Source organism: Xiphophorus hellerii, chromosome 1, assembly GCF_003331165.1.
Source record: "Xiphophorus hellerii strain 12219 chromosome 1, Xiphophorus_hellerii-4.1, whole genome shotgun sequence".
Classification (NCBI taxonomy): domain Eukaryota; kingdom Metazoa; phylum Chordata; class Actinopteri; order Cyprinodontiformes; family Poeciliidae; genus Xiphophorus; species Xiphophorus hellerii.
Window position 1 is genome coordinate 12,784,592 of NC_045672.1, and position 17,283 is coordinate 12,801,874.

Consider the following 17,283-nt stretch of genomic DNA (forward strand, 5'->3'; position numbering starts at 1 on the left):
GACTTTCTGATGATCCTTTTCATCACCATCTACAATGAAGAAACTATAGTAACTAGAGATAGGGTGCTTAATTTCATTTTGGCATTATTAAATAATTTTTGAATTGTATTGTTTGCAAGACTTCCACATATTATACAAGTTTCTCTTATCGAAATTAGTCAAATAAATTAACCTGAAAATAATATTCTCCTTTATCAAGGTGCAGATGTGTTACTCTATGTTTCTACTAACGTCTAAACATGCACTGAATATTCAGCTGCCAGAAGGTGGCGTTCTTGAATCTGTTCTGGATAAATCGGCTGCAGCTCCTGTTGTTTTTAGGGGGGAGAAAAAAATAAATACAATTTTATATACAGCACCGTTAGGTTCCCGTCCTGATGTGATTTGATTTCGTTTGAAAAGGCCCTGGGCAACATTAAATTGCTCTTTCTTTGTTTTTGTGGAGTCAGGTGTGAATATAACACAATTGCTGCTCAGTTACATCAACCTCAGTGACTGCTGTGTAAGACACCAGCCTTCATTAGTTTTTCTATTAAAATGTGACCGAGCTGAAACAATAAATTATTTCTGTGGTTGCTCATGAGAGTGCTTCTCAGATGCGGTTGCTTGTGTGGTCATTCTCCACACAGCTCTCTCCCAACACAACTTCTGAACTAGTTCTTTATTTGATGTTTTTTTTTTTTTTTTAAATAATAATAATAATAATAATAATAATATGTTGAAAAGAAAAAGTTGGATCACTCCAACAGTCCTGGGTTAGATTGCCCGCTCGGGGTCTTTTTGCACGGAGTTTGCATGTTCTCCTGTCCATGCGTGGGTTCTCTCTGGGTACTCTGGCTTCCTCCCACAGTCCAAAAACATGACAGTCAGGTTAATTGGTCTCTCTAAATTCTCCTTAGGTGTGAGTGGGGGTGTGCATAGTTGTGTGTCCTGTCTGTTTCTGTGTTGCCCTGCGACAGACTGGCGACCTGTCCAGGGTGAACCCCGCCTCTCGCCCGGAATGTTAGCTGGAGATAGACACCAGCACCTCCAGACCCCTCTAAGGGACAAGTTTGTACAGAAAATGGATGGATGGATCACTCCAACATTTGTTTTATGTAACTATTCCCAGTGCATCTTGATGGAAGCTTGTGGATTCACCTGGATTAAAAAACAAGAATGAATTCTGCAACACTCCTCTACAGATGGTTGTTGAGTAGATCTGTTCATGTCGCAAAAAAATAAGAGGTATCAATCCCATTTATGCTATCTGGGAATACCGATATCCGTCATCTTACTGACTTCTTCTTACTGTTTGAAGACTCTTCTGAGCTTAACCCGACATTTCCTAAAGGCAGTGAGCCGTTGTGGCTTCTTCAAACACACTGAATTGTCAATACTGTAACCGTTTCAATAAGTCAGCTAATCTTCGGTCAAGTGCTCTGGGCTGGGTTCAGATCAGAAGAAAATACCCCCTAAAAACTGTTGTGAAAGCATGACCAGCCCATCTGAACATTTCAAACAGGGAGTCCATGCTCCTTGCCAGGGGCAGTCTGGCAAATCCTGCAAACTTATTTTATTTTTTTTATAAGTCTTTCAGATACCAGCTTCAAAATTACAGTGTGTTGGCTTAATCTGCTGTTCTTGTTAGTTTACTGCATCACAGTATATAACAAAACATATTTTGAAGTTAGATACTTGAAGGTATATGGCTCAGGAGGATAATAATGGCATTATTACTAATGTCAAGAGATTTGAAGATTCAGTAGCTGAGAAAAAGACTTTTAGACACTTGTGAGCAAATAGGCAATATTTACCATCGCGTAGAACTCAATATTATATGTTAAAGTTCAGGTCAAGATTTTAAGTAAATTTACTGTGGGAGAAAACACGTTTTGAAGACTTTAGTGAGATGGGTTAGTGGTTCTCAGTAATCCACATCACTAAACTCTTAATATGAACAAATGCCACTTTGTTGTCAATACATTTTAAAATTGCAACAAAAAAAGTCAGACTGTTTCTGTTCATGATTTGTCACGAAAAAAAGGTGGATCTTTCCTCTTTATTTAATTAAAAATATCCATGTCAAAAAATAAATAAAAAGGAAAATGGCATCCTGAATTCAGATTTCTGAGAGGGAAAGACCACAGCCTCTAAATCAGCTCTGTTTTAAACTCTTATTTATTTAACCTAAAAGCTAGATTTCTCCTGGTTTTACAGGAAATGGTTAGTTTAGGCAAACCAGTTGCAGGCTCATCTTGGATGTGGATGGATAGCAATCCCATCCATATCTCGGTACAAGTTCTGACTTAAGGGGACACAGAAAGCTGAAAGTAATCACTACAACCTGTTCTCAGTTTACTGTCTTTTACTTCAGTTTCAGCTTGGGCAGGTAATTGGTGGGGCTTACTAGCTCTACAGCTCAATTTTCTTCATATAAACATTGATAATCACAATCATGCACCACCAACTGGGAGAACCACCAAAAGTAACCCAGTGCAACCAGACATTCTTGTATCATATAGAAGCTTGGCTTTAGAGGTAAGTGTTTGGCCTTTACTTATTAGTGCTGTAACATGCTCCCGGTAAATGCCGTAGACTCTCCCTGTCATGATCTTTGGATCTGATTTAGCCTTTTTCTTTATTTTGGGATTTATTATTCCTTGCGTACATATCCAATTTATTCTACGGTTGTTTATTATTGTCATTTGGGTCTTGCCTTATATGTTAATTTCTTCGTGTTGAGTTTCTTACTTAAGTTTGTGTTTTAGTAGTCTGTGCATTTTGGCTTAAATTCCATGTTATGCTGTTTAGTCTTTGGTTTATATATCCTTTTTATCTAGTTCAGTTCTCTGTTTTTTCTGTGCTAATCACAGCAGTTTCTTCTTAGTGTCTTATCTCACTGGTCTCCCCAGCTGTCTCTCATTTGCTAATTAACTCGCCTGGCAGCATCCCAGTAATCAAGCCCCACAGTCCAGCATCCAGTCATGGGGTTCAACAAATAGCTACTTAACAGTCAGAGCTAATTTATTGTCAAGATTTTTTTATTATTATTATTATTATTCAGCCTCTAAAATCCTTACATAATAAAGAACTAAAAAAAGACCTTGTAAGCTTTTTTTCCCCAAGAATTTCCCCAGGGTTTAATAAAGAGACTTTGCTGAGTCTCCTCCGCTTTTAAGCTATAACCTGAAAAATATGAGTGCAATAAAAAACTGATTTGGTAAAGCTTTCATTAGTAAATGCAGGAAAATGATTCAGTTAGATCCCAGCAATTCTGGAGGTCTTTTCCGCTGCCACTGTGGAAAAACACTACAACAATAAGATATATAAAGTACATGTAAGGTCTATGTCAGTAGCAGTGGTCAAACTTCCTTAAAAATAGCTGGAGATTAATGAAACCGGTTTGTATTTGTGAAATACAGGAAGGACTGTTTGAATCATTAGGGGTGTGTGTAACTTGTGTGTGAAAAAAAGTAAAACTGATAAAGAAGTGGTTGTTTTAAAGTGACTAAGTGTTCCTCTATCAGAGCTGTGCTGCTTTCGAGTCTTTGGGAGTGTCAGACAGTTCAATTGTAATATAAAGGTGTCAAATAGACACATGGAGGGAGGATGACAGGAATCAGACGTTGCCTGAAGTTAAATGTCAATCATCATGAAGAGTAAATCAGGTCATCCTTATTTCTTTAAAATAATCGATAGCTCCTGCTGGAAAACCGTATTATTTAAAAGTATTGAGCAATTAAAAAAAGAATATGACTCAGAGAAATGTTCAAAGCCAACATTAGCGCATCGTCACTCCCTTTAGCAGAAACAATGTAACAATGGTCTGTTGAGACATTGTAACTTGTTAATATCAGCCATCACAACACTGTATCTCACTGAACTGTTCGAGTTTGAGCTGTTTTAAGTGACTAAAACCAGCTAAAGTGTAAGAAAAATGTCACAAGCTACCACTCTGATGAAAGTGTGTTTACATTTCAAACAAGCTGAAGCTGATGTGGCATCTTTTTAGGGAACTATAGTCATAACATTTACAGAACCTTGCTTAAAAAAATCAAATTAGCCCTTTCAATAATAAGACAGAGATTCCCAAAATTGGGGTCCATGGAAGAGTTCCAAGGTGAAAACCTCATCTGAAATAGAAGACAAAGACCCGTCTCACATTTTTCTAAAGAAGATTGTAGCTTTGATGCTTGATCTGGACAGCTTGTTGTAACTGCTAAGGAAAGGTTGGGTTGGATAATTTACTTCTCCAAGTGCCATTTACTTTGGTTTCCTTTGTGTGATATTAGCTCTTGATATGAAACATCTAAGTTTTTTGTTTTTTTTTAAATGAAAAAACATTTTTCATAGCATGGTACCTTTAATGTAATTTTTTATCAGTATCTATTACCTAGTGACGTTGTTTTCTCTCTGCAGATGTTCACATTACAGCAACAGTTTGTCAAAGGGTGAACGTCCAAACGTTTCCATTTGTTGTATCCTGACCTCTTCATCGCCCCTTCTCTTTTTCATGCTCACGTACTGATACCCCAACAGCATACACGCACACACACCGTCCGTCACACACCCACCAGCCTCTACGTCAGTTGCAGACGAGGGTGGAAGGGGGGGAGATGTATAAAAGAGTGGGGGACTTTGGAGGTAGAGCAGAAGAAACATCTGAGTTTTCCCAGATCTGATGAGCAGCTGCCACCAACTGCAGCACTCTTTCTTCACCACCACCGCTCTCCACCTGGACCTTCAATCGGTCTGAACTGCTCAGACTATCTCTTACACACACACACACACCCCCACCCACCCAGTCATACACTCTTGTCTCCTGCTCCTGTTGCGCTTGTACTGCACTCCTGCCACAACATGCAGCTCCTGGTGGTGTTAGCAGCTCTCATGGGGGTTCTGTTCAGCGTAAGAGCAGCTGCCGTGCTTCCTCTGGAGGACAGGAGCCCCATCCATGCGAACAGGGTGAGGAAATTTAACACATGGATGATATTCATTTCTGATGGTCATTGTTATTTCTGTGAAATGTTTTAATTTCATCATCTAAAAAAGTGCTGGATAATTTTAAAAAGTAGGTAACAGAATATTAATAAGCTATTTTTTTAATAAAATAAATAGATTAAAATTGTCAGTCTCATTGCACTTCTTATTTAATCCTGTTGCTTCTTAATAGATAAACACAAAAATACTAACAGTGAAAATATTCATTTGTCTAATAATTTCTGTATTGCCTTTTTCTCTCTTTTTTTTGCCTTCTCAGGAGTTGAGTAAAGAGCGTAAAGAGCTGATCCTGAAGCTGGTGTCCGGCTTATTAGATGGAGCTCTGGACACCAACATGCTGCCTGGCGAAGCAGCTCCTGTGGACCTTGAGGAGCCGCTGGAGTCCCGCCTGGAGGAGAGGGCCGTCTACAACAGGCTATCTCTGCCTCAGCGTGACCGCAAAGCGCCCTGTAAAAACTTCTTCTGGAAAACGTTCACCTCGTGTTAACAGAGCCCAAAACCGCCTGGCTCTGTACCTCCGTTTTTTTTTTTTTTTCTCCCCTTCTCCTCAGCTCAACATGAACTGCAGTAGATCTCAGCTGTACATATCATCTACACCTGTGCAGCATCGATGGACTTCACTGAGACAGTGTGTATGTCTTAATACTGACTACTTATGTACACAATGTATGTATTTATGTATCGTACCGTACCGGTTTATTTCAGGCTTAATAAAAAGCATGGATTATAATGTTGGACACAACAGTGGCAGTTGATTCTGCAAAAAAAAAAAAAAAAAAAATTAAACAGGAGGTCATATTTTTCACCTGCTTCTAGAAGTTCAAATACAAAGTCAGATCAAATGCAAAAACAATGGCTGATGTTTATTTAATTTAATTTATTTTTTTATTTCTCGCTTTGGAAAGTGACTGAGATTGTGGCAATATTTGTGCAAATATAATTTTCTATCTACAAAACACTGCCTTTGTGGTGATAAATGTCACAAAGAGGACACATCACACTTGTTTTCAATCATAGCTTTACAAACGCAATAATCACTGGAAAACAGCATTAAACCAGGATGTTTTACAAAAACTAATATGAAAATAGATCCTGCTCAGTTCAACAGAATGATAAGCAAAAGTAGATGTTTTTTTATGAGGCACATTAAAACAATATGTGGAGGGTTGTTGAAAGGGATTGGTGCTACACAGCTCAGTGGAAGAGCAGGCGCATTAAATGCAGGTGGCTACAGTCCTCAGCACAGATGTTCCTGGTTGGATTCCTCTGCTTCCTGTCCAGCTACTAATGAATAAATGCAACTAGAGCCACAAAAACCCTTTAAAAAAACCATTTGGCCAAATTGAAGCATCACATAAATGACATCTAAAACAAATGAACAGACCTACATCCCTGTGGTGCTTTGGGAGCTCATAGGGAGTGAACCACGGCTTTTACTGCAGTGTCAGGAAAGCCGACTAGAACAGCTGGACTTTACAGTGGAGTAAATCAGAAGAATGTTAAATGATTTAAAAATGTATGATTTGTAAAATGATTTACGGGTTTACAAACTCCTAGTCAGCACGGGTCTGATTTTGGCGGTTCATGCTAAACACAGCCACATCCCCAGTTATTAAAGTATGTGCTCACATATTCACCATATTTAATGACATTTTTTTTTAATATACCTTTTCCCCAAAACAAACATTTTTAAACTGAATTTAATTAGTTATAGGTCACGTTAAATATGGAAGATAGGAAATAATTTGTTACTGGAAAACATCGCCAGTGAAATTCTATTTAAACCCACAACAATAGAGTCTTAAAAACAACAAATCAAAAAATACAATTAAAATGAATATCAATTATCTGCACTGTTTAATCCGAATTAAGTCAGCGGCTCCATTAAAGCTAATACTTTAACACAGATCACAGATATATAAATGTAACACTTGTTTATTGAAATTATCAATGCTGCTAAATTTGATTGAATGGTTTCAACATACATAGATTAAAAGAATTTAAATTGTTTAACATTTAAATCTAGGATTTTAAGAAGCTGGCAAGTTTACTTTGTAAAAGTTCAAAGAACAATATTCATAGTTAGATTGTTTTGTTACAACAGCTACAATCTGATGCGGTGAGTTTAATCTTTGAGTTCACAAATGCAAATTAGTAAACTGCAATTATAACTTATTGCTTTATAGGTTGGCCAATTAAACTACTTCCCCTGTCCTAGATGTAACTAAATCTAACACAGAAGCTGTTAGAGGTGCTGATGTTTTTAGCAGCAAGCAGCAGGTCTCAAACTCCAGTCCTCGAGGGCCGCAGTCCTGCAACTTTTAGATGTGCCTCTGCTGCACCACACCTGAACAGAATAATTAGGTCATTAAGGCTCATGGAAAACTGATCTACACAAGGAGGAGGTCATTAAGTCATTTCATTCCAGTGTTTTGTACCTGTGGCACATCTAAAAACCTAAGTCAAATTCTGCTCAAGGTCTCATACAGCCTTGGACCGGCCCTGGATGATGAGTTAAATCCGCTGCACTGCGCGTAGAGATGCGCAACAAATGGGAGATTTTATTTAATGCTGCTAACTTCTGTGGCTTTAGCAGTTTTCCCATTTCGTGCGTGTTGAGGTTTTAATAAGCGCCACAGAAACTTTAAGGGAGGAGTTTTTCAGATATCATATTATCTCTGGCTGACTAAGTTGACAAAGCATTTGGTATGGTTTGATGCATCATGTAACTGGAAAAATAATAGTAAAAATAATAATAATAAAAAAATATAAAACTAGCGTGATGCGTGACTACGAAAGCTCCTCACTGGGCTCGATCCTGCCTGATGAGTGGTTAGCGCTGGTTCATTAACCATTAACGCACCGGCCAACCGGGAACACTTACATAAACTAGAGAGAAGAAAGCCAGACGCTGGGTGGCGTATTGAGATGTAAATTTCTGATGTAAATTATTTGTTCACAAAGATAAATCATTCTCACCACTCCCTTGACACGCACGAGAAATATGCCTCCCGCAATGAAGGTGTGATAGAATCATTGATTGAAGAATACAGACTGAGACTTAAATATGAGGAGCAGCTCAAAAGACACATTAGCAAGCATCCAAATTCAAAGAACAAGAGGAAACAGTGAAATCGGTCAGGTTGCAGGGGTGAAGTTGAAACTTGCTCTAGAAAATAACCATCCTAGAGTCTCCACCCAACCAGAGGTCCCCCTGCAAACAGAGCAAAGACCGACCTTCATGCCACCAGGGGTCTCCATGCATAGCCTGGGTCCGCCTTTACGCCAACCCAAACCCAGACTTGCAAACTTCATTAGCCATTAAAATAAACCAAAAGTTTAATTGTAGCATACTGTGATCACAGTACTAATATATAAAATATATAATGTCGTCTGGAATCATTGGTATGCAAGTCTTTTATAGGTTTTGTTTTTTCCTATGTCTATGTGAGCCACGAGTCTGTTGAATAAAGCAATTATCATCAATATTTTAAATGTAATTCAATCACAAAAATTGTACACTTAAGATATACTAATCAAGCAAGTTTATATTACATAAAAACCTTATACTTAAAGTGTACAAAGTATACCTCTAGTTGTTTTCAAAAAGCATATGATATCACTCTTCAAACTGTGATTTTCTACAATTTAATTACAATTAAAATATATTAAGCATAAAATTACTTGTTCCAAAATAACATGCTTCAAGTTAAATAATCCTTAACAAACTTGAAATACTGATGATTAGACTGGCTTCATGTATGTATATAGTTAGTATATTTATTTTACACAAGGGTAGTCTTGTTGTAACACATTAAGGTAGTCAACTAATTACAAATTTTGCTTTGATTCATAAAAACTTCACATATCAGAGTGTTTGGTTCTGGTAAGTTCTAACTTTGGCATAGTTTGCTTATGCCTGGTGGTCAGAATACGCTTAGCTTTGAAAATAGAAAATCATTTTTGCATTGAGGTTTTACGGATGTGACCTGTTTGATTAGTGCAAGCGGCTTGTTGGGGACAGCAAAGGCTTCTGCTGCATGTGGAGGTAATGAAGTCTGCCTGACCCTATCGACACGCTTTGCCGTTCTTGAAGTAAACAAGACACCAACCGACTGCCTCATTATTTACACAGCAGCGGCAACACTCTTTCATATCGTAGCTCTTTAATTCAGGCTGTTTGTTACTCTGAGAGATGTGCTGAGAGGTATAATAAAACCCTGATTTCAAAACCTTCCCTCAGTGACTCAAGAGATTTTCTACAAATGAAAGAGTTGGCTGACACCGTTCAAACAAGCTGGAATTTCCTTTAGTTGTCATGCAGCTAATAATCACACAAGTCCTTTATGAGATTCGTGAGATCATTCCCTGCACATACAAGTGGAAAATAATATTACTAATGCATAACATGATTTAATTACTTCTATTTCTATTAGCTGCAGAGACACAAAGCAGTGCTTATCTACTGCATGCGTGTCTGAAAGAGGCAATTTCCTTCTGCATCCATTCAAATTTCCAACATTCAGCTTGGAAAATTAACCAAAGGGTTTCCTGAAATCAGAATTTCAAAGTGGGAAACTAAGAGGCTGTTTCTCTCTGGCTCCAGAATCCAATCTGGATTCTACAAACCTACACAACCTGACTGAGTGTTTGAAAAGACAAATAAAAAATGGCATGTTGTTAAAAAAACTTTAAAGCTGCAGGTAACTTTTAAAAAATATATAGATTTTTACATATTTGCTGAGAATGACAATATGTCCTGACAGTGAAATATGAGAGATAATCTGTGAGTGGTCCTATTGCAACCGGGAGAAATACAACGGCTCCCGCTTCGAAATGACCAATCAGAGCGAGGAAGAGGGTCGTAGCAGCGTTAATCATGCTTGTGCAAGTGCTGCTCACACTGGGGGTGCAGGTGCTCTGCACATGTGCCAATGGGGAAGAAATTAACCACCCAACATTATAGAAAAATGTTGGGTGGTTCTTGGGGAGACTTCCAGGCTCTGCTGTGGGGGAGGAGCCATCTGCAAATTTGGCGACCTGCGAGGTGGAAGGTGTGCTTGTTCACATTTTCAGGCTAAGTTCACAACTTTCTCAGAATTTCCGACAAATTTCACAGCATAGAAGTGGTTTGATTAAAATATTTTTATGGTTGCTGAATGTAGCTGTTTAAACGTCGAAACCAGTGATAAGTAATAGAGTAAGGGATTCGTTGATTCTTTTTTTTTTTTAAACAGTCACAGTTTTCAATTAAAGTCATTGAATAAAAAAGCAGAGTCAGAATCAACCTCTGTTTGACCAAATATGTTCATACATACAAGGAATTTGTCCTTGGTGTATTTTTGTATATGTATTTAAAGCAATGCATATAATTCATCAACTTTTTAGCAAAAATACAGAACAACTCATTTAAAAAAGACAAGTAAATATTTCTCACAGGCCAAAGTAATGAACTTTTAAGACTCTATAAAAGTCCCGAAGTGCCAGAATAAAAACAAACTCCCGTTGCAGCTCAGTTTCAGTCCCATCAGCTCTCTGCCCAGAAGAATAGCAGCTAATGATTCATAATCATGATGATTTACCAGTCGCAGTTCGAATTCAATTACAGGTTTGGCAATAAAGGCCGTGTTCATGACATCCTTTCATTTTACGTTTGTGCTTGTGTTTGGAACATGTGCAGAGAACACCTTGTCGTTGGTGGGGCCTGTCTTTTAGGGAAATCTTCTCTTGATGGTAAGTGATAGTGCTTTGAATCTCAAAAGCTAAATAATTACACGGTGCTTACATCCACTTGGAGCCCTGCTTCTTTAATGACGCTGAGCAGACAAAGCCTCTCCTGGGCTTGACTAATTACAGTCCTTCACCGAGTATCATTTAGTCTTATTTATGTTTGGAAGAAAACAGGAAAAAATAATATAAATTCCACATTTTCAGACTGTGAGAGACAAACTTGAGACATGTTAGAATAAAAAAAAAAAAAACTAGAATAAGAATAAAAATTGCCAATGCAGGCGAATCAGTTTTCAGAATTAAAACAAGAAAAATAAATAGTATCTGACACCAGTCTGCATCACCTCAACATTTTAAACATGGCACAATTTGACGTCCGTCCACTCCTGACTTTATGCCTCGGAGCTGAAATGAGCACGCGGAGGTGCAACATCAAAGCTGATGGCTGCAAGCAAAGCATTTTATTGGCTTTCCTTTTGATCTGAATGAGGAGGGAGGGAAAGAAGTACTCAGGCCTAACTGTGTAATTCAAATTTAAATGTGACCTGATATGTGCGGGTGTTTAAAAATAACAAAGACTTCGCTGCTGATTCTCCACCTGAGAGAAGGGGGGGAAAAAAACAACTTCAAAGTGAGCACAGCCCGGACTACATGTGCAGGGGATAAACTTCACGGGATGTGAGTGTGTTTTTAAATAACTCTGTATTAAATCAGGATATCTGCTATATAGTCTTGAACACACTCATTATTTTCTTTCATTGTAAAGAACATTCCCTTTCTGAGAAACCAGAGGGAAAAATCTTCTTTTTCTTCTTACTATTCTTACTTTTGGTATTACATATGCAATTAAATGGATTTAAAGTTGATGAATTGCTTCCCTTTAGAAAAATACTTGACAGCATCGGTTGTGTTTTTACAAAGCATGTACACCAGTTACCTATTTATGATTTAGAAACATTTTATAACTAAAAATGTGTGCACTTTTCTCTAAGAGAGCATCATGAATAAATACACTTGTGTTTTTCTTTTCTTTGAATTTAAAGGACAAAGAGCCACATGATGTTGAATCTCCAAAATGACAACGCCATAATATGCAAAATGCAGGAGTTATTTGTTCAGGTTTGATTTAATAAACCAGCAGAGTCCAGGGGGAAGAATACCCACAACATAAACTGATAACAGAGATTTCAGTTGTTAAAAATAACAGTGAAGGGTTATATTAATTATCTGCCGCTTTTTATTTCTCCCATGTACACTTGTATGTGTCAAAGTTATATCTGGACTGAACTGACATCCTTCACTCTTTTCTAGAGTCCACATGTGCAAATTCTAAAAAAAAAAAAAAAAAAACACTAATTCATTATACAAAGTTCTTAAATTTCTTACTTTCGCAAAAAATCCTACCTACTAAAACACAGCTGTCTCATCCCCCCTGAGTGCTCCAAGATTACTATGTTTCCCTTTGGATTTAACAGGTGTGTCAGGACTAATTTTCATCCTGGCCGGGTGTGCATTTAGAAACGGTTAACATCAAATGGTCTGCTAACCTGGCCTCCGTCAGCCAAGACAGGCCAAATTAACACCCACTGCTCGGCTGAATGCTTCTGATCACAGGTGTGAGCCGGCAGGCCGTGTGACAGTTTTCCACTGAAAGGCAGTCTGTGTCGTCCCTCACCTACAATAAACACCCCAAAGTTTAACTCACATTGAAGAAAAACACTTACATGTTTGCAACTTTACGACAGACTCACATTAGAATCGGAGTCAGCCGTGTGTTCTAACTCATCATGTCGCATATCTGTATCGGATTACCCAGAGGATGTGTGTGTTTTTGCTTGAGAAACTTCCTGCAAGCCACACAGATGTGCAAGTTTACTTTATTAACTCTGTAGACCTTGCTTCCAGCAGTCTAATTCATCCCTGTCAGCCAGGCTCATTTTGTTCAGCTGTGACATTTTTAGATTTAGGTTGCAGCCCGAGCCTTAAACAAATGTAGCGTGGCTGACAAGCTCAGGCACAAGGAGGCAAAATAAATACGTAGCTTTTTCAAAGAATTCCCATTAGGGTGGAGCTATGCCCAGTCTTACTATGTATATAGCAGGTTTTGATCAGGTTCACGGGTCATTAGAGCTGTTTTTGAGGGGAAAATATAATTTCACTGTCCTCCGCTGTTTAACAGGACACTAGTTTTCTGTTTCTTTGAGTAAATACCCTTAGGTTTTGGTGTACCAGATAAAGTAACAAGCAAATTAACCCTTTCATGCATAGTGGTCACTACAGTGGACAGCTATCTAAAAGCCATTTTCTTGTGCTTCCTGTGGATTTTTATGTTATAAATGCACACAGACCACTGAAGTGGACACTGATGCATCATAAAATATACCATCAACTACTGGCCATCAGCTGCAAATGCAAGAAATTATTTTTGTTAAATACAATATGGCCGACAGACAAAAAAGCATGAGGACAGACCTGGTGCCTCCTTCTACTGTAGATGACTCTTGCAAGTAAAAAAAAATATAGTGACATCAGATAACCCCTAAGGAACAATACTACTGATGTATTTTTCAAATAACAACTTTGTATTTGGACAAAATTACAATTGATCACATAAAAATAAAAAATAAAAAAATATATATTTTTACAAAAAAAATTTTCTACCTTTTTTTATGCCTTAAGAAAAATTTTTTAAAAAATGGAAAAAACAATTCTGACACAAAGGATCATAATTCATGCATGAAAGGGTTAAGCTTTTCAAGAGCATTACAAAGACCTACTGTATATCATCAGAGAAATCCGATATTGGAGTTAAGCATTCTAGGACACACAACACACAAACTTAAGTGTCTCTGATGTATTTGTCTCAGAGAGCTTCCCTGTTTGGAAGCACCAATGGAAATGAAGAGATTGTTTTCCCCAGCAGGGCCTAATGATGCCTGATGGCTTATTCAGCTGCTGAGTGCCAGCGCTAAAAGCTGATCATTACGGAGCCCCTCTGCTCTTTCGGTGCTAAAGCCGTGGCTCGGAAAATGAGCTGTCACCGGCTCGAGAAAGCAACGCCACGTACTGTGGTGACCCCGTTCTCTGTGGTTGCCACCGCTTTGGAGGATGGAGAAGGCCTGTGTCGTGAAAGTAAAATACGGTTTTTAAAGCTTTGATTGAAAGTAAAAATCCAGTAAATTAAAACTCTGGTTTGTGGTTGTTTTTAGCAGCTTGGGGTCTTTCCTGTGGTGTGAAAAGAGACATGAGGCAAGTCACTACAAAATGTCCTCACCAAGCCTTTTAGGTTTTGACTCAACAAATTTAACCCATGCAGACCTCCAAGGTACAATACTTGTTGAGGTCATAAACAGATATCAGAACACACTAATATTTATTTAATACTTGGTACAAAAGTCTTTGTCATTTCTCTCTCTGAAGCCATTTGAGAGCTTCCTTTGCTCTGTGTTTGGAATCGTTGTCTTGCTGAAACGTCCACCCTGTTTTCATCTTTATCATTCTGGTAGATGGCAGGAGTTTTTTGTTTTTATTTTAAATCAAGAAGGTCTCAGTCATGTAAAGTTTTCCATTCATCCTCCCTTCAAATATTTTAAGTTTGCTTGTAACATTTGGAGAAAAACAGCCCCACACCATGATGTTCCCACCTCCACACTTACAGCAAGGTGTGGTGTTTGGTGTCGGTGTGGTGTTTTTGAGGTTATGTGTATTTTGTCCTCCAAACATGGTGTGTGTCATGGCATCCAAATAGTTCAATTTAGCTCTAACCTGATTATACTTTGTTCACCCAGTATTTTATGGGTTTGTACAAATGTTGTGTAGCAAACTTTAAATGAGATTCAACATGCTTTTCCTTTAGCGATGAAGTCTTGGCCCATGGCCCTTAAGTGCAATGCTTGTTGTTTATTATCGTATTGCCTCGGCTATAATGGCTGGGAGCCTCCACATTAATATATAAAACAACAGTAATGTGTCACAGTTCATTAGTTTGGCTCTTGAACTGGATGTCATGACCCAGAATCCTTCATAATGTTCGCATCATTAGAAGACAGGGTCTCCAAGCTGGGTAAACAGCAGCACAAAAATCATGAGTGCTTTGTTTAAATACCGAAGCGTGTTCTGTGTAGTGTTTGTGCCTATTCACAAGTGGGACAGTTTCTTAATTATGCCATAAAAACTGTTCATGTTTGCCTCGGCCCTTTGCAGCTAACAGCTTTGTTGCTGTTGCTGCAGCTGAGGATCTCAAGTAATGTTATTTTCTCCCACTAGGCATTATAGGACTGGACTATTTTCAGGACAATTGGGCCCTTGTGGGATAGCAATACACCAGGTTGGAGTTACTTCAACCACATGAAATTCCCCTCTATGTCATATGGTCAGGATGTAACATGGAAAGGAGGAAGAAAAGGGACTCGGAGAAGCTAAATGTCACTGCAGCAGCGTGGGTGACAATGATGGTTGCCGGTAATTAATGGTATGTGAAGTCACGGTCACTTACAAGAGAGTCACACCATTACTCCTATTGGAAATCCATGTGTAATGTTTGAGGCCAGTTGTCATTTTTCTCAAGCCTAACAGACCTGAAAATGTTTCATCAATTATACAAGAAATGACCCCCATTAATATCATCATTTGACTCTTTGAACGATATCCTGTTGGCACAATTTCAATTTCATACAGTGGCAGTTGCATTCAAAATCCCATAATGAGAGCGTGTATGAGGATAATATTCACTGATTATCAGATTTGGTTAGATTACTTGTAGTTAAATAAGGAAAATCTGGTATAAATAATTCCTGGACAAATTAGGCCATAAAATCACTTAAAAATGTCAAAGTGTTATTTATTTATATTCTTTTAATGAGACTGTGCTGGCAGTTGAAAATAAAAACAATTTTTATATCCCTGTGGAGTTGTTAAGACATTAAGACAACTCTGGTGCATTCAGATGTCCCTTTATGTACCTTAAAAGTTAGGAGAGTGAAATCCTGGAGCTGGGCAGCATTTTAGGCTGCCCAGCTCCAGCCTAAAATGCTGGAGCTGGGCAGCCTAGCTCAGCTCCAGCATTTTAGGCTGGAGCCTAAAATGCTGGAGCCTACTCCAGCAGGCTCCAGCTGGAGTAGGCTCCAGGATTTGGACTTTTCACCAGTGCCAGCAGTGTTTCTATTGTTGTTGTTTCATGTCAGTAATTAAGTTAAAATGCTGACAGACCTTTGGTTCCTTCACTGTTTCTTTCTTTGTCATCACTGTAGCTGAATAAGAAACCCCAACTTTCCTAAAATAGCTGTCTTTAGTAATAGTGGGGAGACCACACTGTTTTGTTTTGGTGCCGCATTTTTAAATCTGCATATAAACATTTGTGTACTCCACTTTAAAACAACACTGTATTAATTCAGATTGAACACTGTACTGATCTGCATTGAAAAGACTGTACTAAATATTTACATCATATATTTATGGACCGTTATTCCCCCTAATGCCTTCTTAGACATCTGTAATATTTTTGCTTTTCCTACTGCTTTACTTTATATCAGACAGTTAGTGCTGCAAATTTTTTTTTTTTACATGTTCTGTTCGCAGTATGTGTTTCACCCAGGAAGATCACTGGTGCACAGTCTCCAATATTTGTTTCCCAAATATAGTAACATTAACTTCTGTGAAAAGAACCACAAAATATAAAACTGATAATGGTGATACTTAAGTTGTTTTAAGATAGTTGAAGCTAACTCTGGTATCATCTGCTTTGTATTAGCCATTAGCGTCTAGCTAATTAAATGCACCCTAAATGAAGATAGAGATTTACTAGAGGTAAGAAAAAATCTGAAATTTTCTTTTGCTTTACTAATTTTTGTTTTTTTGTTTGAGAATCCTCGCCAAACAGTGACAGTGTGATGTAAAGTCCCTTTTTTATTAAGACCAATAAATATATGTGAAATGTTCCATCACATCAGCACCTTGTTTTTAAAAACAGAATCCCTGTTCGGGTTGCAATGAGAGCAAAAACACAATGCCGTTAAGGGTCACACAGTGAAGGAAAGAATTCAGCAGACGAGAGGCGCACCTGTGTGCCATTTCTCATCAAAGTGTCTCTCACACCAACGTCACCGACTGCTTTACTGCCTTATGGCAGTTTGCTGCATTACTAAAGCAGCAGCCTGTTTGAATTAGCAAGGAAATGGCCGTATTTGTTATCTGAGAAAAAGAGCCACGCCAGGGTAAATTGAAAGAGTAATGGGCCTGACGTCAGGAATGAATTCCGGCACAAAAGACTCAGCATCGATTCATCAGGAAGATGTTGGTGTTGATTAGCATCTGGGGATGCAAGGGAGCACGAGGAGAAATAAATTACACACTCTGAACGTGTGGGTTTCAAATCTGGGACGCTGCGCAGCAAAACACAGATAGAGACATGAGGAGATTTTTTTTTTAAAGATAATCCCTTCTTCATTTAGACATTTTATCCTAGTTAATTTTACCTCTACATGTATTAATTCAGATGTACTGGGACAACTTATCTCTAGTTACACAGATCTGATGCTTAAAGACTTAGCACAACTCCATTTAATATGCTTG

The 17,283-nt window shown here is 38.2% G+C and overlaps 1 protein-coding gene across 1 annotated transcript; it reads left to right on the forward strand.

The window, feature by feature from the left end:
- The first annotated feature begins 4,625 nt into the window (after window positions 1–4,625).
- On the forward strand, window positions 4,626–5,764 carry LOC116710780 (somatostatin-1B-like). The gene is made up of 2 exons (XM_032550053.1): window positions 4,626–4,947; window positions 5,243–5,764. The coding sequence occupies exons 1-2, from the start codon at window positions 4,843–4,845 to the stop codon at window positions 5,468–5,470; spliced, it is 333 nt and encodes a 110-aa protein (XP_032405944.1). The 5' UTR covers window positions 4,626–4,842; the 3' UTR covers window positions 5,471–5,764.
- Window positions 5,765–17,283: the final 11,519 nt, after the last annotated feature.

Coding starts and splice junctions, on each gene's coding strand:
- LOC116710780 (XM_032550053.1), top strand. CDS start 4,843: ATGCAGCTCCTGGTGGTGTTAGCAGCTCTCATGGGGGTTCTGTTCAGC. Junction 4,948..5,242: donor GCCCCATCCATGCGAACAGG/GTGAGGAAATTT, acceptor TTGCCTTCTCAG/GAGTTGAGTAAAGAGCGTAA.